The sequence below is a fragment of the Centruroides vittatus genome, unplaced genomic scaffold, assembly GCF_030686945.1.
Source record: "Centruroides vittatus isolate TY-2023 unplaced genomic scaffold, ASM3068694v2 contig_19, whole genome shotgun sequence".
In the NCBI taxonomy this organism is placed as follows: Eukaryota; Metazoa; Arthropoda; class Arachnida; order Scorpiones; family Buthidae; genus Centruroides; species Centruroides vittatus.
This window is the reverse complement of record NW_027121169.1, coordinates 3,285,458-3,309,275: the sequence shown is the minus strand read 5'-3', so window position 1 is coordinate 3,309,275 and position 23,818 is coordinate 3,285,458. Positions and strand designations below refer to the sequence as shown.

The 23,818-nt window shown below is 28.9% G+C and overlaps 1 protein-coding gene across 1 annotated transcript in view; it reads left to right on the top strand.

Moving 5' to 3' along the window:
- LOC136970142 (otoferlin-like) overlaps positions 1–22,649 on the top strand; it is a 153,392-nt gene extending 130,743 nt beyond the window's left edge. Inside the window, exons 5-46 of the mRNA XM_067264535.1 lie at positions 37–266; positions 1,065–1,180; positions 2,201–2,348; positions 2,423–2,477; positions 2,548–2,679; positions 3,856–3,918; positions 4,012–4,096; positions 6,076–6,191; positions 6,266–6,306; positions 6,378–6,564; positions 6,629–6,815; positions 7,666–7,880; positions 9,753–9,861; positions 10,344–10,506; positions 11,299–11,419; positions 11,487–11,587; positions 12,286–12,379; positions 12,451–12,567; positions 12,653–12,805; positions 12,870–13,062; positions 13,645–13,769; positions 13,848–13,982; positions 14,733–14,894; positions 14,966–15,100; positions 15,356–15,517; positions 15,604–15,772; positions 15,854–15,963; positions 16,036–16,179; positions 16,257–16,353; positions 16,590–16,783; positions 16,845–16,979; positions 17,063–17,328; positions 17,411–17,581; positions 17,655–17,809; positions 18,500–18,639; positions 18,779–18,867; positions 19,998–20,096; positions 20,171–20,218; positions 20,285–20,475; positions 20,550–20,728; positions 20,927–21,027; positions 21,792–22,649. Of these exons, the coding sequence (XP_067120636.1) occupies positions 37–266; positions 1,065–1,180; positions 2,201–2,348; positions 2,423–2,477; positions 2,548–2,679; positions 3,856–3,918; positions 4,012–4,096; positions 6,076–6,191; positions 6,266–6,306; positions 6,378–6,564; positions 6,629–6,815; positions 7,666–7,880; positions 9,753–9,861; positions 10,344–10,506; positions 11,299–11,419; positions 11,487–11,587; positions 12,286–12,379; positions 12,451–12,567; positions 12,653–12,805; positions 12,870–13,062; positions 13,645–13,769; positions 13,848–13,982; positions 14,733–14,894; positions 14,966–15,100; positions 15,356–15,517; positions 15,604–15,772; positions 15,854–15,963; positions 16,036–16,179; positions 16,257–16,353; positions 16,590–16,783; positions 16,845–16,979; positions 17,063–17,328; positions 17,411–17,581; positions 17,655–17,809; positions 18,500–18,639; positions 18,779–18,867; positions 19,998–20,096; positions 20,171–20,218; positions 20,285–20,475; positions 20,550–20,728; positions 20,927–21,027; positions 21,792–21,972 (5,814 nt within the window). The 3' untranslated portion in view covers positions 21,973–22,649. The remainder of the gene's footprint in view (positions 1–36; positions 267–1,064; positions 1,181–2,200; positions 2,349–2,422; positions 2,478–2,547; positions 2,680–3,855; positions 3,919–4,011; positions 4,097–6,075; positions 6,192–6,265; positions 6,307–6,377; positions 6,565–6,628; positions 6,816–7,665; positions 7,881–9,752; positions 9,862–10,343; positions 10,507–11,298; positions 11,420–11,486; positions 11,588–12,285; positions 12,380–12,450; positions 12,568–12,652; positions 12,806–12,869; positions 13,063–13,644; positions 13,770–13,847; positions 13,983–14,732; positions 14,895–14,965; positions 15,101–15,355; positions 15,518–15,603; positions 15,773–15,853; positions 15,964–16,035; positions 16,180–16,256; positions 16,354–16,589; positions 16,784–16,844; positions 16,980–17,062; positions 17,329–17,410; positions 17,582–17,654; positions 17,810–18,499; positions 18,640–18,778; positions 18,868–19,997; positions 20,097–20,170; positions 20,219–20,284; positions 20,476–20,549; positions 20,729–20,926; positions 21,028–21,791) is intronic.
- The last annotated feature ends 1,169 nt before the right edge of the window (positions 22,650–23,818 follow it).

The window sequence follows — 23,818 nt, the reverse complement described above, 5'->3', positions numbered from 1 at the left end:
AATCTGCAAAGTATTTTAACACTTTTTTTTCTTTAGGTTTCTTTGACTTTTGAAGTCAGTTATTCTGCTCCTGATGGTTCTGTTGGTGACTGGCAAGCTCCTAGTTTCAATTATGGAAGTTTCGATGATGATCAACAAGTTCTTATCGATCTAGAACAGAATATAGCAAATTTAGAACGAAGTTTAAGTCAAAGAGCTGAATCTGAGCTTTCTAGACAGGGTTCTCTGGCTAGTTTGACTTCTCCTAGATCACCTGATAGGAAAAGGTAAATAATAATTTATATACTTTCACCAAATCTCTGGCTTTATGAGATATCACATAAGGCCCTAGAACAGAAATGGCAAATCTTTTTGAGTCCACATGCCATATTTATCTTTAACAATATTCATGCGTGCGGAAGTTCTGGACTTCGAATAAAGATATCCAAAAATAAAATGAATATGTTTAATTAGAATAAATGTAAATAAACTGATGAAAAAGGATGATCAGATGATAAACCGAAATCGTATATGTTACGTTACGGGCTGAATAATTTCTCCCCTTCCCACAGAACATTGACAACCAAAACTATTTCTAAGCACAAGAACCAAAGAATATTATTAAATAATTTGAATAAATTATCCATTTCTAATATGGCTGCTGTAAAACAATATTTTCTTAAACTCAATATTTGTATTTTTCAATTACTAGATGAAGACACGCAAAGGTAGGTAATAAGTAAAATGTATTAAATAATTATGTCTCAATCATATATGTATAATCTCCAGTATGAATAGTTAAATATCAGAGAATAGCAAACAAGAAAATGGTTAAAGTTCATGACTTCTCTGTACGGAGTTTCTTCGAACTACTGGTTAAATATCCTGTACTTTTAGCTAGAGACAAAACGTGTTTATCAGTTAAAATATATTACGTTGATATCTTAATTTGTGCTAGTAACATCGAGAAAATAAATATTTTCCGCGTGATATTCGTATTACCAGAAAAATGTTTATAAATAGCCCAAAGAAAGCGACAAGATTTTTGTATATTTTACTACAGCAATTGTTTATTTGTCTTTCAGATCGCTGCCGGCTACAATGAAGAGTATAGCTAGTATGATGAGGCTAGGTAAACAAAGACCTCCCGTAGAAGACGATGAACGAACTTCGCTCAGAGAATCTGATCATTTGGAATATGGTATTGTATCCTAATTTAATAATTACAGAAAAGAAATAATTTATCATTAAAAGATATATTTACAATTACATACATACCGCGTGATTTAACTTTAAAAATCTGTATTTCAGTGAATTTTGGCCCTAAATACACGCAATTTTTGAAAATCAAAATAACGCGAGTTTTTTTTTTGAAGTATAAACATCTTATGCAAATTTTAGTTACATTTTAGTTACTGCTAGAGGGCATATCGAGTCTTTCTTGCAGCTTGCTTCTGGCTCTAGACTTCTCTCTCTTTGTATCAGTCACCCTCCCCCGTAATAGCACAAGACACATCCCCAGTCCTGATCTCACCGCCAATTTAAATCTTAATCCTTAATCCAACAGCTCCGCCCAAGGCAGCAATTGTAACTAAAACAAGCGTTTCTACTTCAAACTAAAAAATTTGCGTTAATCTGAATATTTTTATGGAAACTGCATTTGTTGAAGATTAAATTCGCTAAAATACTGCATGAATATTTAAATATATGCCCAAGTTTTGGATAATCCAGTTTTTATAAACATTGCAAGTAACAACCATTCGAACGATATTAATTTTTAAATAAAGAAAATGATAAATTTTTATTTTTATGAGTAATTTTAGTTGATTATAATTTATGAGAAAAAGTACAAAAAACTCAAAAATATAAATAGTTCTCTCTGATTAATATGGAAGATATATTTTAATCGTGATTTGTTGAGGAAATTTAAAATAAATGCGAGAAAACGACTATTGGATGTGAGAGTTGCTTACGTCAATTCTTACATCCAATCATCGTTAGTCAAGAACTAATTGTAATAAAATTTTTACGATTGTATCTACAATGTTACGAGAAGGACGAATTATGTATCCTGAAGTATATTGCACCGAATTTCGTCGTAATTTTTATTTCTAAAATTAATTTACTTAATAATAACTCATTTTACGTATTTATAAGTGAAATTTCAATAATTTTAGATTATAAATTTATTAATTAATTTATAAAATTGTTTAATTGGTAGGATCGACTCAAACACTTACAAGAAAATATAGTGATTCGAATTTTGTAGTTAACACTGGAATGGAATCTGAAACTATACAAAGACTTTATGAAGAAAGCAGTGCTGAAACAGTTCCTTATTCTATAACAACACCTGTACTTGTAAAGAAGTAATTTCAGATACATTCATTTTGTATATTTGTACAAATACGTAAGTTATTATAATTTTACAAACATTTTGCAGACCTAAACCTAGTCAGGATGTATCTCCTGCTGCACTGAAAGCCCAAGATTTTCAGGTTTGATTAAAAATATACAAATAAAAATATTTCTATTCTCATAATTAAAGTATGGAATATTTTAATTTAGGTTTGTATCACAATAATCGAAGCAAGACATTTAGCTGGATTAAACATGGATCCAGTTGTATGTGTCCAAGTTGGGGATCAAAAAAAGTATACGAGTGTTAAGGAGTCTACTAATTGTCCTTACTACAACGAGGTAAACTTATTTTAAGTAACTTTTTAGTACTTTACAAACCCATTAAGAGATTATATTTTGAGAAAAATCCATTAAAAGTGAACGCTATAAGGAATAAAAGTTTTAAAATTATTCCATGTTTGCTTTATTTAATCAAATTAAACTTTTTAAAAACTGATTTCATATGTTAAAAAATACTTTTAGCACTTCATGTTATCTGTTTGCAGAATATAACGATATCTTGTAGCATTTTTAATTACATATCTGAACATCTAAGCCTCTAAGGGATGTAATATCAGAGTATTGTTGCAATAAATCCTAAATGAAATGAGTAGAATATTTAATTTAGTATGTCTTTAAATAAACTAATTTATATAAAAACTACATCAGCAGGGATGAATGTTTTGCTCTTAGTTTCCACCAAATATGTTCTAAAAAATTGGACAAAAATCATTTTTATCACATCATCATCATCATCATCATCATCATATCCCTACTGTTTCAACACTTCATTATATTAATTAACTTAAGGACTTCCATCTTTGTTATCTTTTGACAATCTTTAGATCATCTTACAAATCCAAATCCTCTTTAATTCGATTTCTCCATTTTTTCCCTGGATCATTTTTTTGTTATGCTTCCTTTTATTTACTGTTTATGATGTCTTCTTGTTACCCCTTTCAAGCCCCATTCGTATCAGAAGACCTTACTACTATAGATGTTTCCTTTGTAATTCTGTACACCATTCTGGTCAGTTTTATTGCTACATTTCTTTATTCTATCTATTACCTTCATTATCCTTAACATTTTCATTTCCATTTCTTGTATGCTGTTTGCCTCGCTCTTTGTCAATGTCCAAATCAAATAACTTGACTTTTAAGTAGACATAAAGAGTCAATTTTGTACTCGAAAAGCTGATTACTGTAGTTTTTCATCAGCTTTCCAATAAGCTTCTGGTTCAGTTCTTTCGAAAGAAATCAGTTGGCAAGTTACAGATAGAAAGGGTAACTGTCAATAACTTTCCAGCTGTCGCATTTCAATCGAATATTTTATTGCAAGTCATTCCAACTGTTGAATTTAAAATGTGATCGATGGATGAGATTTAATGTAAATTCTTTTTATCATAATTTTAAGCATTATTCAAATTTTTTTTTTTAAATATATAGTTACATATTTTATTTAAATTTTTTTTTTCAGTATTTTGTCTTCGATTTCCATATGGCGCCCGCAATGCTTCTGGATAAAATTATCACTCTTACTGTAAGTAACAATTATATATATATATATATATATATATATATATATATATAATTTTAATTAATTTCTATTAAAAATGTCTTTTTGCCTTTTTAGGTTTTACATTCCAGAAATATAATTCGATCTGGCAAAAGTATCGGAAGCTTTAAACTTGATGTCGGTACTGTTTTCGGTCAGCCAGGTAAGAATATTAATAGAATGTCTCAGGCAAAAATTATTTCTGTATATATATTCGAATATTAAAAAAAACCAAATTTTTAGAATATTTTTTTAAATATTATCTATAGAACTGTTTTTAAAAAATCTTTCAAAAACTCATTCTGACCATAAAAGTTCTCTTGGTAGGCATCCCCCTCGGCGATCTGCCGAGGGGGATGCCTACCAAGAGAACTTTTATGGGAAACTGGCCCATATTTAGGTATTACAAAAGTGAAAAAAACCCGGAAAACTCCATATTGCCAGCCTGTTAGAAAGCTACGAATCCACCAGTGTTCACTAGTTTTATCCACTCGACCACTGGTGGGTCTAAAATTATGATAGGTATATCATTTTGACCAGACTCACAATAAAGTTTGGATGATGATGAATGCGGCTTTATTCTAATCCGATTATATTCTATCCTGATTCGAATCACGAACTCCACATAGTGCCTTTATTGTCTCAACTATTTCGGCATCTTTGAATTAAGCATATCAATATTTTTATATTAGAAAAACCATAAAAATTATTGAAATAGATAAATATCTTTTCGACTATATTTTTCATTATTTGAAACTAAACTCTATGAATGAAACTGTGATAATCGAATTAAAATCTCCTGACATTTTTATACAGTTAACTGACAAACAACCACTGGTATAATGGAGGGATGTATAAAATCACGAAAAAATAGTAACATTATAGAAACTTATGACAATTCTAAGGCAATACGAGTATTTTGGATCAGAAATGTCAGATGTGTCAGCTTACCAAAAATTGGTAAGCTGACACATCTTAACTTCAAACACGACATCACAACTTATATTACAGGCTTAATTCGTTACTTAATATACATGTAGATTAAGTAACGAATTGCAATATTTAGAGAATTTTTTAAGTTATAAGTTTCTATTATGTTACACTTTTTAGTAATTTTATACATTTTTCATATTTATACCAGTGGTTGTCATTTAATTGTATAAAAATGTCAGAAGGTTTTAATAAAGTGAAGCCAGTTCCTATTAGCAGTCGAGTGGATAAAGCCACTGAACTCTAGTAATTGGTTGTGGGTTCGTTCTTCGCCAATAGGCTGACCACATGCAGTTTTCCGGGTTTTATTCACGTTAATAATACTTAAATAAAAACCATTTTTTAAAAGGCATATTATATATTAATTATATATTTTAGGTGTTCTACTCGAAGTCACGACGACATTCTACTCATGATACCATGATACAAGTATGACATTAACAAATGTTAGTCCAACGCTAAAATTATTTCCCAAGTAAAAATTAATTCGCTAAACTTTTCAGCATTTAGGATTAATTAATACCTAACACCGTTAAATTATATAAATTTTAGTGATATTTAACATATATTTCTTCAAAACTTTAAATATAAAAGCATTTTTTATCGAAGAAAACACTGGGCGCCATCTTTTGAGCATAAAATAAACGATTCCTTTGTTACAAATAAAATTCACGTTAGCACGTTCATCATGTGTTTGTTAAACTTTTCTATTCAAATTTAAAAAAATAAACACAAATAGCGTAAATTAATATTTCATTAGCAAATAATAATTATTTTTAATGTAAATTTAATAACACCAGGAGATTACAGGATGCAGAAAACTGCTTCTCGTAAGAAAGAAACTAAAGTATTTTTATTGCAAAAAAAAAAAAAAACTCGAAGAACATTATTTAACTTGATTGATGTCGTTATAAAGAATTACAGTTATTGATAACCTCATATTGTGTAAGTTCAAGCGTTGCTTGACACGCTACTTCATCAAAAGAAGATCAATAAAAACAAGAAAGATAAATTTCTTCTTGCAACAAAAAATATTCCCTGTATGTTATTTTACTGAAGAATAGGAATATAAATGGTTCCATAATCGAAAATTAAATAATATATTTTTAAAAATTCAAAAATTTAGCTTGAGCATTGATAATTCTTTTGCAGATCATCAATTTTACCACAAATGGGCATTGCTCACAGATCCAGATGACGTTAGTGCGGGTCCTAAAGGCTACTTGAAATGTGATATTTCTGTTGTCGGCAAGGGCGATACAGTAAAAGTAAGTGCTATTTCGTGTTCAAACATTATACTTACAGTTAAAATCGTTAAGTTTTATTGTTATCCATTTTACAGCCACCTCCGAAGAGTGACAAAGACGGAGACGATATCGAAGCGTAAGTGTACAAAGTTGAATAACCCATCTGTAAGACGGTTTTAACAGTTTTCCAATTATTCTAATGGCTAGAAACTTGCTCTTACCTGATGGTGTACCTGCCGAAAGACAGCATGCTCGATATATAGTGAAGATATATCGAGCTGATGGACTTCCTCGTATGAATGCTGGCATCATGGCTAACGTTAAGAAAGCTTTCACTGGAGAATCTAGAGATTTGGTCAATCCATACGTGCAAGTGTCTTTCGCTGGACTTACTGTAAGTTATATATTTTGAAGGAATGCTGCCGGTAAACGTGTACTCAATATAAAAAATTTTTTAGGGTAAGACAAGCGTAAGAAAGAATAACTGCTCCCCAATTTGGAACGAACAAATTGTATTCACGGAAATGTTTCCCCCTCTATGCCAACGAATTAAGTTACAGATGAGAGATAACGATCCAGTTAACGATGCTGTTATAGGTACTCACTTCTTAGAGCTATCTAAAATTTCCAACGAAGGAGAAAAAGGTACGTCTCTTAGATTTCTTAGTGTTTTGTAACTAGTGGGTTGTTTAACTTATTTATTTACAGGGGATATATACTATGGATCTATATTGAGAAACGTATACAACAGAACCTAAGTCCAGTATTGGTTTTCAATTTTATCCTTATATTACGGACTTCTTTCTCTATTGTAGAGTACAGTAAAGGATACCATATAAGATATGGGGATTTTGAAAGATTCATGCCATTTTATGATACATTGTAGGATTAATATTACTTTTTTAGTGAAGAGCCATTTTTTGTTATAGTATATAGATAGTTTGGCTCTCTTGGGGTATTAAGGGATATCACAAACATTGAGGAAGTTTTAACTGAAGAATCAAGAGATTATGGATGGTTTGTATTGTTTGAATGGTTAGATCGAAATCATCTTGAAAACGTAATAAATTTTCACTGGAAAATATAGAAATCAGAGCTAATTTGCAACATTTATGGTGTCGATGAATATCACTATGTTTTGAATCTCTTTGTGCTATAAAAGGTCTAAATTATTTTATACTATCTGAAAGTTTAATATTAATCTTCCAATACTGATCCATATCTTGTTATACTGTATACCAAAAGAAGCCACAAAATGTCCATATTTTCTGTGAAATATTAAAGATGAATATTCTAATATGAATTTTCGAATATTTCTGAAGGATTTTCAATTGGAAATGTTTCAAGCACAAATATAGTGATTTAAACAATCAAAAAGTTTAGAAAAATTAAAAACGTTCGCAAATAACTAAAAACACTTTGTGTTATGTAAATCGTGAATAAGTAGAATGAAATTATTATATATATATTTATGCATTCTTTTACCTCTGTTTAGGGTTTCTACCAACTTTTGGTCCTTCTTATATATACTTATACGGGTCTACACGCGACTACAGTTTGTTTGACGAGCACACTCCACTTAACGATGGACTTGGACAAGGAGTGATGTATCGAGGTAGACTATTAATCGCTGTCAAAACAGAAATATTAGATTCTATTGAATCTGCACCCTCTGAAGTAGAAGTGGAAATGGCCATGCCAATATCTGAGGTATATTTATATCAGATATTATTAATTTATTGATAAAATTAAATATAATTCATCATCTTTTCAATAGTATGATATATAAAAGGGTTTACATTAAAAAATTTATTCTGTTGTTACACAACACATAATTACGCTTTAATAAATACATAAATAAAAGGTAAAAATAGCTATAATTCATCATTTTAAGAACTTATAAATTCCTAAATGTGATGCGTAATCATGTCAGACATTATTTTCAATTTTCTACAAATATTTTGACTTTGAAATCTCATATAAAAAATAAAATTAAAGCTTAAATATTCGAAATATACTAAAATGTCATAATTTAACTTGAAGAACGTTAATTTAAAGATTTATATTTAAAGACAAAACAATTTTATGCTTATTTCAGTAAAACTTTCAAACTTTGTAGCGTATAATTCCTAGAAAATCAATGGAAAATGTTTATATTCTCAACATTCCTATAGAAGTATTAATATATAAAAACAATTCAAATAGATAATTAAAATCGATAAATTTTGTAACAATTTTGCCATAAAGTCTTAAAAATAAATAATGCATTCTCCAAACGAACTTAAATAATAGCGATAAGAGTAGGATAAAGAAGATTAAGATGAAAAGATTTTTTCTCTTAAAGAGTATTTAAGAAACAAATGCATGCAAAGTTTGGAAAATTAAATATTAAATATTAGTCTAAAATAATAATATAAACTATTGAAAAATATATAAAAGATTTACCTATAAACTTTAGATTTATCATCTTATACTCCATGATAATTTGCCAGCATGAGACTTTCAGAAACTTGAACAATTAATTAATGTTTATTAAAACTTTATCTATCAAAACCAGCTGACATTAGTGTGTAAGGAATTAGAGAAATATAATTAATAATTAATTGTTTTAATCCTGTTAAAATAAACAATTCATTCCCTCTATTATAAGCTACATTTCTCGAATTACCTCAAGGCCATATTTTCTATGATTTTATTTATTAATAAATATTTTCTCATTAAATTCAATTAATATGATAATTTTACTTAAAGAGTTAACGAACTAAAGCAGAATTACACATCTTTTTTTATTTATTGATGAATTCGAAAGAATAAATGTGAAAAGATGCATAAAAATATCACTCATCTTTAATAAACTAAATAAGCAAACATATGCTTACAGATTTTACAGTTGTTGCGAAATGTTTGCCTTGAAATTTTATGTCAAAGTTTCTCTGATATACACATATACGCACTTATTCACATGTTATGTTTAATATTTAAAGATTATTTGATATAAATTTCCTTAGAAAAGAGATTGAAAGTATCCATCCCCATCACAAAAAGAGTTGAAAGTGTTCACTGAATTTCTCTATGGGGGCTGAAGGATTGAAAGACCTAAGTACTGTACTGTACAATACATCCACCAATGGCCGACTAGATAAAACCACCGAACACTGGTCGCGGGTTCGCGTATCATCAATTAGCTTGTCATGTAGAATTTTCCCGGTTTTCTTCGCACGTATAACATCTAAATAGGGGCCAGCATCCTATAGAAAGCACTTCCCGCTTGGCAGATCGTCAATGTTTTTGCATTCTTCATCCACTCAATAAATCTTAAGTACTGAAAGTGTCTACTTAATGTTAAAAGGGGCTGAATTTGCACATTAAAAATTACTAACAAAGATTTAAAAGACAATTTCAGATGAAGAATTTGAATCACAAAACTCATTCTTTGAATTTTTCCATCTTAATACATTTGATGAGTGATTTCATATTGAGATCAGAAAATTTTTAAATATTATTACTTAATATAATTGTTAGTAATTTTAAAATTATTATATTATAATTTAATTCTAAAAGAGCTTAATGATTTTTATTTAGAGTTCCTATACAAGAAGCGAAGAATTTTTTCTTTTCGGTTCGATCATGGAGGCCACCATGATCGATAGAAAAGTTGGTGAAAAACCTATTTATTTCGAATTTACTATTGGTGAGTAGATCCATTACATTCTCTTTATTTATTATTTTTAATCTTCCGTCTTCTGCTGCTGAGTTAACTTGGTGAAGCACCTTTATCTTCTTCAATCCTCGCACCATCCATGCTCTTCTATTGCTCTCTCCTTGCATTACGTCTTCTTATAGCCTCTTTCTTGTATTTATTCTTAGTAGAAATTTATTAATTCAAATTAATCATTAATTAATTAATCCTTGTCTCTTTTTTGTTCCCAGCCTATTCCTTTCTCTATTTCTCTTTTATCCATCTCGTCCGTGGCTTTCCTCTTGATACTGATATTGAAATTAATGAATCCTGTTAGAATTTTATCAATAGAAAAAAGTATATTGTTATTCATGCGTTACATTTTCGGCATTTTCTCACGATGTTAAATTTCATGGAATAACAAAGTGTTATAATGTACTGTACAAGCTTTATACTTCAATATCTGATACATATTCACTTATCTGTAATTCCAGGAAATGCAGGTAATATTCTGGATGGTCAAAGATGGACGTCTAGGGGAGACGATTCAGGAAGTGACTCTGAAAGTGATTCAGGACCCGAATCTACACATTCTATATATGGAGACAATGCTTGCCATTCTACAACTCCACCCATTAAACCATGCTCTAATGACAGGTAACATATTTCAGTTTTTAAAACGAGTTCTGTCAACTTTTTCCCATTAAAATAGCCGAATTCGTGTAAAATTTAATAAACACATTAATTACAAATTAAATATAAGTTTAAGAAAGTAAAAACTTAGGAAAAATGCAAATATGCGGACTAGAGAAGTGAAAAATAATTTGTGGAATTTTTTCACATTTCAGGAAGTTGGGTAGAGTAGTTAACCAATAGCGAATAGATAGATGAGGTATAAACCAATCAGCGAATAGCTAGATGAGTTAGAAACCAAGCAAAGAATAGATAGATGAAATGTAAATCAACCATAGAATAAACATTAAAAGTAGTGAAATTCGATTTTCTTAATAAAATGAAAATTGAAAATTGTTAGAACATAGTATAACATATCAAGTAAAATACTAAAAATATGATTTTAACGTTTATATTTTTAAAATTTCATAATCTGTAACTTCTACTTTACGGCTTGTAAAAATTGATTTTTTCCCCAGCGTCTTTACTCAATGGGATGAAAATATTTAAGATTAATTACGTATTACATCATCAGAGATTAATTTAAACTTGGGGTCTTAAGCTATAACAGATAAAAAGAGCTTCCTGTTACACCAAATAATAATAAATTTAAAAGTGCGGGGCCCTAAACAGTACTCTCGTAATGTGAGAACTTATGCTATAGTTTTCTTAGTTTATGTGCAATTCCGACTCTAACCAGCATTAAATGAAATATTTTAACTGGATTTTTTATTTAATAATGCTTGTTTAATATACATGTGTGTGTCTGTGTGTTAGGTATTATTACTGCTTACCGTACGGAGATGATAAACCATGTTTTTGGGTTCGAAGTGTATGGCACGATCATAGAAGAAGGATGTATAATTCAAATATAATTGGTAAAATTGCCGAAAAATTAGTAAGTAACTTTTAAAACTCTTCACTCTTATAAGAAAGAAAGTAAATTATACTGATGTTACTTCAAGGACGAAGGTCTTTCCGATGTACAAGAAATGATAAGGTTAGAGAAATCCCACGCTGACAGAAGATTAAGGGGTGTTCTAGAAGAATTATCATCGGGTTGCAGGTAATTAAAACTATCTTAAACTGTAAATTTAACGAAATTCGGTGGTTTAACTTTGCGTGATTCATGTCATGATATAGTTTTCTCATGGTTTAGTATGTGAACGTTTTATCCACTTTACTACTGAATTCTCTTAATTTCTTGATTCAGTGATAATACCACTCCATATGGATGCATTGTAAAATATTTGCACACACGTTTCTAGCGATATATCTTATATGATATGTAAAACAAAGTGATAAGCTTTATTTGAAGCCATCCATTAAATGCGTGTTGGGTTTTGAGCCATTTTCTGACTCCCTTTCCTTCGTGTTGTGTATACTTTTCGTATACTTTTGGCAAACGTTCTCCCCCTATAATTATGTGTACAATAGTTCAATGGGCTCTCTGACATTCCAGAAATGAAAGAAAGTATTTGCAGAACTAACTGATAGTTATTCACATGACTAGTAAGTAACCTTATAAAAACAAATTCGTATGCCACTAATTGCATTGAAAGCATCTATTAGGCAATGTTTCAACAATTTCTTAGCGGTTCACTGCGCTGTTCATTAGTTCATGCAAGTGGTTTTGATGGTTTTATTCATAGTTTATAGTTATTCTAGCAGGAGTTTAAGTGTTTTTTAATTATTTAGTGGTATTTTGTCATAAAAATGCTTTAAAACAATACTCAGAATGATGAATTTTCTTTTGTTCTGTAGTCGTTATTTAACGGTTGCTAAAGGAGCAGGTGGAAGCGCTTCAGGAAAAACCAAGTTAGACAAAGAAAGAATGAAACTCTGTCAAAGAGAATTGGTAAATATATAAAATTTATTAATTAAAATGAATTATATAAAACGAAAAATATACAATACTGTTAAATTTAGGATCATATAGCAACTATGGTAAGGGCTATGAAGCCATTAGTTAACAAAAATACCTTAAAAGAAAAACTTAGGAGTACTCAGAATATTCTCCAGAAATTAAAAGATTTAGTCGAAGATGTACGTATAATTTTAGAATTTTTTTAATTTAACGAATTTTTGTATACATTAAATTAAAATTTAAAAAAATTCACCACATTTTCAGCCTCAACACGCCCTTCCAGATATATTCGTTTGGATGATAAGTGGTGGGAAAAGGGTTGCATATCAGAGGATACCAGGTCGAGAGCTGATGTTCTCGATTGTAGAAGAAGAAAGTGGCAAATTTTGTGGAAAAACTCAAACTTTATTCCTTAAGGTATGCAAATTTCTGTAATTAAATTAATTTCTGATGATTAGTAATTGATATAAATTACTTTTAGCTGCCAGGAAAGAAAGGTTCAGGCCCGGGTGGGTGGGCGGTTCAAGCCAAATTGCAAGTATATATGTGGTTAAGTTTAACTAAACATAAGAAGCATTACTTGAAAGGGTTACCTAAAGGATACGAAGTAACTAGTGATATTAAAAACGCCGACAAACCACAGGCATCACCTCCTACTATATTACATTATGCCGGTAAGTAAAGTTTGTATGACAAACAGATCGTGTAGCCTAAATTCTATATATAAATTTTGTTTTCGGAAAGTTATAGTAGAAAAACGTATAAAACGATATTAAATGTACAGTACATTAATACAAATTATTCAAAAGATGTTGGTTCGGATCTTACTTGCAACAAACACGATCCGAACCAACGCTTTTTGTCTGTTACCCTTTGAATGGATATGTGACTTATGTACTAAAGTGTATACATTGAATAATTCTACTAATAGAAAGTATTCTGTCTGTCATGCTTTCTCTCAATAATATAATATACAGGATTTCACAAAGTAGCGAGAAATCCTTAATATTATTTTAGTAAATAAGCAAAAAGTCATAAAGACTCAAGGCGTTGGTTCGGACCCCTTCCGGTTTAAAGTAACACTCGAACTTCTATTTTTAGTTCCATATAAATTATTGCGAATTTTTTCATAATTAAACTCATTCTTAATTTATATTTAGGAGGTAATGAACCCTTTTCTCCTTTTATAAAATCTAATTTATAACACTTTATTTAACTTATTTTCTAATTTATTACAATGCATAAATCTTAATCAGAGAAGCAACATTTTCAACTGAGAGCCCACATGTATCAAGCAAGATCATTAATTGGTTCCGATTCATCTGGTTTATCTGATCCATTTGCCAGAGTTATTTTCTCAGATCAAAGTCAAACAACTCAGGTAAACTTCTCGAAAAATTTTTTGCCACTGTAAATTATTTTATTTCACATCTTATAAACTTGGAATTAATTGTCGTAGGTAATAGATGAAACTCTAAGCCCTACTTGGGATGAAATGTTGCTGTTTCCCGAAGTTATAGTCAATGGAAGTAAAGAGGACATCAAGAGTGATCCACCTGTTATTGTTGTTGAGATTTTCGATCAGGATAAAGTGGTAAATATCTACCAAAAATTGTACCTTTTTATTGTTTTAAATGTGAAAAAGGAGTATTTTCTCTTTAAAAAAATAAAAAAAATATCTTCTCTAATAATTCTTATCTACATAAGAATCTATATAGACTTTACCATATACAGTAAAATGGATAATGAACAGCAAAATTAATTTAATTATAAACATACGTCGGCCTTTGCGATATACATAAGATGTCAATTTAAATCTGCTTAAGCATAATTGGTTATATATATGGTTAACTTAACGGCGATGGTTCATTTTATCATCTCATTTGCGATAATTGGTTGAAGATATAATTTGAAAACTTGACCAACATTTATATAATCTTCACTTATTTTTTCTTTTAAATTAATTGTTGTTTAATATTATATGTATCACAGAAAATTACCTATATTCATATAAATTTATTCTAATATTTCATTACAATATCTTACATTTATATTATATAAGTAACGAACGTACTGTACACTTTAAAATTTTATACCATTCTTTTGTTCATTTCTTGTTCCTTTAATTAATAATGCAAATATGTCGAGTATTTTATTAAAGTTATCTTATTTGATAACCTTGCTTGCTTGCATTGCTTCAACCTAGTTTCATTGGATTTGCTAGCATCTTGCTTTCCTCATAATCTTATGCGCTGCTTCAACATAGTTTTGTTGGGTGTACTGTACTGTACGCGCGTTGTACTTTCCTGATACCTCTAATAACATTTTCTTGTTAAAATTTTAGGGAAAATCTGAATTTATTGGTAGAACCGTAGCAAGACCACACGTGAAATTTGAGGATGAACCGTACAGTCGGCCTGATTTCCCACCTATTTTGGAATGGTACGATATATACCGAGGATCAGAACAGGCGGGAGAATTATTGGCTACTTTTGAATTATTACAGGTATCCCATAACTTAATTAAAATCAAAAATATTCAAAAATTTGAATTTACAATGTGTACATTTATTTCTAGGTATCTGAATGTGAAGAAAAGGGGGAGATTCCAGAATTACCTCAACCTAAAGAAAATTTGTGGAGATCGGATAGAGGACCAGTTTTACCTGTTCCTAAAGGGATAAGGCCCACTTTATCCAAATACAGAATTGAGGTAAGTCCATTTTTTACATAGGAATGTCTTTTTATGAGTCATAAATCATAAAATTTTAATTTTATCACATAAAAAATTAGTTTTTATTTCTTTTAGAGTTTATACACTCGTATAAATATATTATAAAGCAATTAAATGCATATTTCTATTAAACAATTGCCAGATTTTAGCTATTTTAATTGAATAAATGGGTTATAAACGAGATTTGTGTAAGTGGAAAAGTAAGTAGAAGAGTAAAATGAAGGGTTGTTTCAGGTGCTGTTTTGGGGTCTTCGAGAGTTAAAAAGGGTTCACTTGATGACAGTGGATCGTCCTAGAGTGGATATTGAATGTGCTGGACACGTTTTGCAATCATCAGTTATCTTAAATTGCAAGAAAAATCCAAATTTCTCTGTTATGGTCAAGCATTTTGATGTGGTAAGACGTGTAACATTAAAGAGTTTACATGTTATGTTATTAAGAAAAAAATATATTTTGAATTGTTGCTATTCTTATTTTTATAGGAATTACCTGATCAGGAAATGTATTGTCCTCCTCTAACCATTCGGGTTATGGACTGTCGCAGTTTTGGTAGATTCACACTTGTAGGAACTCATGTTATTAGTGCTCTGCAGAAATTCATGTATAGACCTATTGTTAAAAGGGAACAAGACTCCTCGAGGCAAACATACAGTAAACAGAGCTATTTTCTTAAATTTTACAATTGTTTTCTTGATTTAAATAATTATAATCATCATTAAATTTGTTATTCAGACTTTAACAACCGCAACATTCTATCAGTTCCTGTTGAAGAAACGGTCATACAGATTGATGCAGATACGCACGCAATTAACATGAAAGAAATCAATTTAACAATTGAAGGAGTGAGTATTTTCCACAGAAAACAAAGAAATTAATGAAAAGTGAATAAAAATATGTGTTAAATTATATTTAAGCAAGTGAAAAAGAGTAAAAAAGAACTAAAAAGTGAAGCAAACAGACAGAAGAAAAAGCAACAAGCAGAAGAAGCTTTGTCGGATGATGAAAGTAACAAAGATTGGTGGAGTGGATATTTCGCATCCTACGAAACTATGATAAAGGTCAAAGAATATATATATATATATATACTTAAGTATAATTAAAAATTGTGGTTTAATTGAAGTATAATGTTTTTTAGGACAGCAAAGAGGGAACAGAAAATCAAAATAATACAAACTGCGTAAGCCCACAACCTTCAGTAACCATGAATGGGGAAGTGCAATGCAATGGAGAAAGTAAGTTTTAAGCCATTTTCCTTTTATAATTTATGAGTAAATTACATTTTAAACTTTCATTTATCCATCTAAACAGTTAACTGAATATTTGTATGCAGAAAATAAATTTAATTTGAATCTTAAGATTATAGATTTAATTTATTGTTCTACTTTTTTATTTTACTAACATTGAGAAGAATTCGTGAAAATAGAGCATTAAAGTCTAAATACTTTCTTGTTTATTTCTTTTAATTCAGTTGATCCTGATCAACTAAGTGCAAAGGATACAAAAAAGATGGAGAAGGAGCTCCAGAGATTAGAAAATCAGCATCTTCCTGAAGCTGAGAGGAAGAGGAGAACCTTTAAAGGAACTTCTACCGCCGTCCGATTAGCTGCTAGATTATCACCAAAATCACAGAGAAAAGAAGCAATGAATGAATCACAAATAAAGGTAAATGTTTTTGAATTGCTCAACCTGGGTTATGTGTAGATACTTTAATATTTTCCTATAGATTTATCCTTGCGAGTTAGAGAGTGTTACGGATTTTAATGGCTTTAAAGAATGGCTCCACTCTTTTGAGTTATTCCGTGGCAAACGAACGGGAGATGAACTTGAAGACCAAAACAGAATTGTTGGAATATTTAAGGTAAATGAATTCGTAAATTTAGTTAATTTTCCGTTTTGTTGTGAGTAAAAACAGTAAAACTTATACATTTCAATTGATTTAAGGGCTCTTTGCAAGTATACAAATACCCTCTACCGAAATCATTGCAAGAAGTTCCTGGTGCTGAACTTCAAAATGGAATGTTCCATGGCATTCCCAGTAATGATCCTATCCACGTCTTAATCCGAATTTATATAGTTAAGGCAACAGATTTGCATCCAGCCGATCTGAATGGTAAAGCTGATCCATATATAGTTATCAATTTAGGCAATAAACGCACAAGCGACAAAGAAAATTACATTTCCAAGCAGTTAAATCCAGTTTTTGGAAAGTTAGTTCCGATTTTCTTATTGAAAACACGTTGAAATTTCGCTAAAAACTGAAATTAACTCAGAGAATATTTTTTAATGTAGATGTTTCGAATTTGAAGCAACTTTTCCACAAGATTCCTTGCTCACGGTTCAGATATTTGATTGGGATCTTCTTGGAAGTGATGATCTCATCGGAGAAACTAAACTGGATTTAGAAAATAGATTCTATAGTAAACATAGGGCAACGTGTGGAATTGCTCAAAAATATGAAACGTAATTTATTTAATTTTACTTAATTTTGATCACTTGAACATGAATCTGTATAATCAAACATAATTATTTTTAGTTCTGGGCCGAGTCAATGGAGAGATCCAATGAAACCTGTACAGATTCTTGCCAAATTATGTAAAGATAATAGACTTGATGGGCCAGTTTTTATGTACAATCGAGTCCGAATTGGGACCAAAGTATTTAATTTTCAATCTGAATATGAAGAAGAAGGTCAGTTTATTATTCTAAATTTAATATTTTAACAATTTACTAAGAATTTATCATAAAATAGGTATTTTTCCTAAATTTATTTATTGATACTTCTTACCTCTGTGTCCCTACTTTTTTACATTCCTGTGTATATACTGTCCACTTGGACCTTGTTTATTTATTAATATTTATGTAATTATGAAAAATATGGAATTTTTCTTATTTTGTTAAATTTTGTTTTGTTTGTGTATGTAAAATTTAAGTGCAAATTGAAGTTATTTTAAGTTAGAATTATATTTTTAAAATACAAGAAAATATAAATTAAAAACATTATTTTAAAAAATATATTTGAGAAAAATTTGATGTTCTTCAAATCATTTTCTTAAATTAAGCATAAAATGTAAGTAGTCCTCTGCTTAATATAAAAGATAGAGCGCCAAATAAATTTCAACGACGTTAGATGAGGTTATGAATTTAATAAAGATGATTGGTTGAAGAATAAATTATCGATTTGAATATTACGCCTATCTTTCCTCTTAACCAATCATCACTCAATTTCGTTGATATCTTTTTAGTGTTGTTTCAATTGTATTTAACGACTTATCTTAATTATCTAAAGAATTTTTAAATAAATTTTTATTAGCATAAAATTATTTGTTTTTACAAATAATTCTAATTGAAGGAAATATAAATAATTCTTATTTATTTTAGGTACAAAATTAAATGAAGAATATTTAGCATTGGCAATTTTACATCGTTGGCACGAAATACCTTACGTGGGTTGTAAATTAGTACCGGAACATGTAGAAACCAGACCTCTCTATCATCCAGATAAACCAGGAATCGAACAGGTTAACAGACATCTATAATAAATAATATCTATCTAAATCTAGAAATAATATTAAATAATATATGTAGATATTAGTTTCAACTAAATATTGAAACCAATATTTACATATATTATTTATCTCTTCCACTTCATTCATTTAGGGAAAGTTAGAAATGTGGGTAGACATGTTTCCTATGGATATGCCATTACCGAAATTACCAACAGATATTTCTCCAAGAAAACCTAAAAGGTAAAAATTAACATTTTTACATAATATATGTTTTTCATATTTTACAATTCTAACAGAATGGTTAATGAATTCTTATGCATTGTACTTCTCAGCAGTGGCTAAGTGGATAATATCACTGAACACTGTAGTTTGGTCGTGGGTTTACTTTTCACTAACAGGCTGGCTACGTGAAATTTCAGGGTTTTCTTCACGTATGTAACACTTCAGTAAGAGCCAGTTTCCGATTGAAAATTCTCTCACCAGGCACATCTCCTTGGAGATCGCTAATGTGTTGCATTTGCCTTATCCATACCTCATTTAGTTCGCATCTGTTTTATATTATTAAGAAAAATATTTTTAGTAAAATTTATGTAAATTAATGTTATTTATAATGGATTTCATAAATTTAATTAATTTATTAAAAAATTAATTTTTTGTCCACATTTGTAACAAATGATACTCAAATCTTCAATGAGTACCTCTAATATGACAAGTTTTTAGTTGAGTTAACAAAACTTTTATTAATATATGAACAAATATGTCAATACTTTACATGATATTTACAGAAACAATTGTTTTTCATGAAAAGCTTAGTAACATATCTGATTCTTCACTCCAAATTTGATAATTTTGATAATTTTCAATATATTTTCATATCCATAGATTAATTTTATAATCTTCAATATTATACTTATTATGTATATTAAAATTTCTCATCATTCTCATCATTAAAATTCAAGTTCGAAGAGATTTCAATGTTTTCAAGGAGTTGTAAGCAATTCATAAGCAAATATGTAATTCTGTCTACATTAATGCAATTCTTTGAACAGAGCGATTTAGAAATCACAGGCAAAGGCAGAGGCTACACTTTATTATATAGTCACATATAAGCCACAGAATATATATATATGAACAATATTTAACTGAATGCACGTTTAAGTGCATGTTAACATGTCTGATATGTGTACACACACATGACAAAGGTTTCTTCAGACGATCTGTGTTTTGTATAGAAACTTTTGAATTAACTTATAGTTAGATATATTAAGCTACAATCTTACGCTTTATTATTGAAATGTATGATTTTTTATTATTTTACTAGCAATAATACATATTATTAAGATATTATACATAAATTTTTAAACTTTTAGTTACGAACTCCGCGTTATAATATGGAATACAGATGATGTTGTTCTGGAAGATGATGCATTCTTCACGGGTGAGAAAATGAGCGATATCTATGTCAAAGGGTAATTAAATCAATTTTTTACTACAGTTTCATGTTTAAATTGCTTCTTTCTAATGTTTTATAAACATATTTCAGGTGGCTGAAAGGTCCAGAAGACACGCAATGCACAGATATCCACTATAGGTATGATTGAATAAGAAGAGTAGTTATGATGAACGATTCTATACATTTTAATAAAATTATTTTCAGGTCTCTTACAGGTGAAGGTAATTTCAATTGGAGGTTTGTTTATCCTTTTGATTATTTACCTGCTGAAGAGAAGATAGTAATCTCTCGCAAAGAATCCCTTTTTTCTTGGGATGAAACAGAATGTAAGATTCCAGCAAGGTTAGAATTGCAAGTTTGGGATGCGGATCACTTTTCTGCTGATGACTTTTTGGGTAGAGTTTTTTTATTTCTGTCTATATAATATTGATTCTCGGAATACATTTTTGAGCTACTTTCTATCGTTTAGGAGCAATAACTTTAGACTTAAATCGTTTCCCACGTGGTGCCAAATCTTCAAAATTATGCACTTTGGATATGTTGAAATCGGATGGAACTGTTCCTGTTGTTTCTTTATTTAAACAAAGGAGGATAAAGGGATGGTGGCCATTTTTTGTTAAGAAAGAAAATGATGAAATGGAGTTAACGGCATGTTTCCATATATATTTTATAATTTATAAATTTATTTTGAAGTTCTAAAAAGAATACTTAACGTAATTCTTCTTACAACCTCAGAAAATGTTCATAGAACAATATGAAATTATATATTAAATATCATTTTATATATTTTTAGATTTATTTATATAAAACTTAACATTTTAATAAGATAAAAATGAAAACTTGCAGGGGAAAGTAGAAGCAGAACTTCATTTATTAACAAAAGAAGAAGCTGAGAAAAATCCAGCCGGATTAGGAAGAAATGAACCGGATCCATTAGACAAACCACAGTAAATCAAATAATTTTTACTTTAAAATAATATTTAGAAACAAATAATTATATTTTATAATTAATTTTTTTTCTCTACACAAGGTGGCTCAAAACCTAGTTAACCGTGATTTCTTTCAGTTTACTCGATGCTAAATTGTATGATTAAGTATTTTAATGGGAGAGCAATTTTGCCTTTAGAATGGTTAACTAATTTTTGGGATTTATTATATATGTTTAAAATTCGTTATAGGGAAATAATTCATTCTTACACATAAAATTATAAAGATAACTTTCAAATTATAAATTTTATAAAATATTTTAATTTATAAACTTTGGAAATAACGGAAATAAATAATTGAAAAAAAATTAAATTAAATGTTCTTATGAATATAGACTGTCATTTAACTAATACAAAAGATATAATGTCTTAAAAATTTTTTACATATTGTTGAAATTGATTGGTTGCTGATATAATTACGTAATCTGCTATTAGCTAAAGAAAAATAATGGGCGGAGTTATTTACCAAATAAGGAAAATAAGTAGGAGGGGGTTTCTTGAATCTTCGTTAAGATCATAGTAACTCCACCCAAGTTTGGTTTAGAGTTTAAAACTATTTATCCTACCGTATATTTTCGACAGAGACCCGATTATATTCATATGAACATATTTATTTAATATTTTTATTTTCTACGCCTCCGATATATTTTTCAATTAAAGTTGTGTTATTCGTGCTATTATCGTAATATTATACAACTAAAAACAATTATTATTTTTTATTCTAGTCGGCCAGACTCGTCATTTATTTGGTTTTTGAATCCATTGAAGTCAATCCGTTACATCATATGGCACAATTATAAATGGATGATTATCAAAATACTTATAGGTGCCATGCTCGTGCTCATTTTAGCTCTGTTTGTGTATTCTATGCCCGGATACACAGTAAAGAAGATGTTGGGGGCCTAACTTATATCTACATTTAGATCTACATATTTTATGTTTGTTTGTACAGTTTTATGTATGTAAGCAATACATTTGAAAAGTGTTGTATATTTTGAAATTATTTTAGAAGATTTTTTGATTAAATTAACCAAAATATACTATATATAAAAATATATATACACATATATATTGACATATATTAAATTTAGCCATCTTTAAACGAAAAAAAAGTGCTTAATTTTTATAATAAAGTGAATATAATATTTAATTTTTTATATAAAAATATATTTAAGAAATGTTTCTTCTACATATTTTGAATTAAAAATAAATAAATTATTGAATAGATAAATGAAATCTTAAAGATTTTAAATGATAAATAATTAAAAAATTTTTCACTAAAGATTTTACTCATAAATCTAAGTGAAAATGTAAAATTATCTTTTTATTGAATTCATAAAGCTTAAGAACTACATACAGTGTGGCCCAAAAGTCAGTTAACCGAAATGTATTTTGTAACGTTATTTCGGTAAGCTGACTTTTGGACAACACTGTATAACAATAAGAAACTTTTTTATTTTTAATATTATTATAATTCTATTATGTTAAAAAGTAATCCAGCTTTGAAAATTACTTTAAAATTATTATTATTATTTTTAAATGTTTAATTCGAATTAAATATTACTTTAAAAAATTAAATAAAATTATTATGAATTTAATTTTTCAATATTAATAATTAATTTAAATAAATTTTGATAAAATTTTAAGAAATTCATTAGTTGTTGCTGGAATATAGAATTCATTTATAATGATGTAACTGATACTTTGCATCAATTAAAGTTTAGTTTAGTTTCCAAAGAGAATCTTTCTGGAAATTAAACTAAACTAAACTCGAAAGAAATCCCATTTTGTTATAAAAATGGTAGCACTCAAACAAATATTCTCTATATTTAAAAACCTTTTTATATAATGTTTCTCTATGCACCAGTCTTTCTCAAACTCAAAAACTCTCTTCAAATAAAGCAACTGCTAACCGTAACCAGAGCCGGATTTAGACTTTGTTGTGGCCCAAAACTATATCATATAAGAGGTCCTTTCTCTTCTAATCAAATAATTACAAATTCAAAAAATTGTAAAATTCTAAATTGTACTCTTCGTAGTGTGAGGCCCTTAAGCTGCAGCTGTTTAGCTTACGTGTAAATCCGGCTCTGAGTCTAACACATATCTTTTTACACCTAAATAATAAATGAATGTTTTTATTTTTAATTTTAAAATTAAAATTTGTAATTTTCCACTATCAAATTCTAAAAAAATATATATAACATTTATTTTGTGCACGCAACTTTTTGAAATTCTTTTTAAATCTCTCTTAATCCTTTCTGCTGAAACTCTTTTGTAATATTCCCTCGAAATTCCCTTCCTCACTTTTCTTGAAATTTCCTTGCAAGCCTTTCTTAAAATCTTTACAAATCCTTTGTAAATCTTTCTTCACACTCTCTTTCAAACATTTCTTGAAATTTCTTTGCAAATTTTTTTTTAAATTTCTTTGAAAATCTTGCTTGAAATTTCTTTCTGAAATTCCCTTGCAAACTCTTCACATGATGCACTTCACTGTAATACACTTCTCTTTAAGAATGAAAATGATGTATAATAGAATTTTTAAGCAGGGCTTACTTTATTTTTATGAATGCAAATCAAAAAATGTGTAACTTAAATATATAATATGTAAAAAGATTATTAAAAATTAAAAAGCATGCAATGTAAATAATGATGATAATAATAATAATTAAAAATTTAATTTTTATATGTGATATGCAATATATTAAATAAATAATTATAATAACAATTTTAGTTAAAATTAAAATAAGCTTTG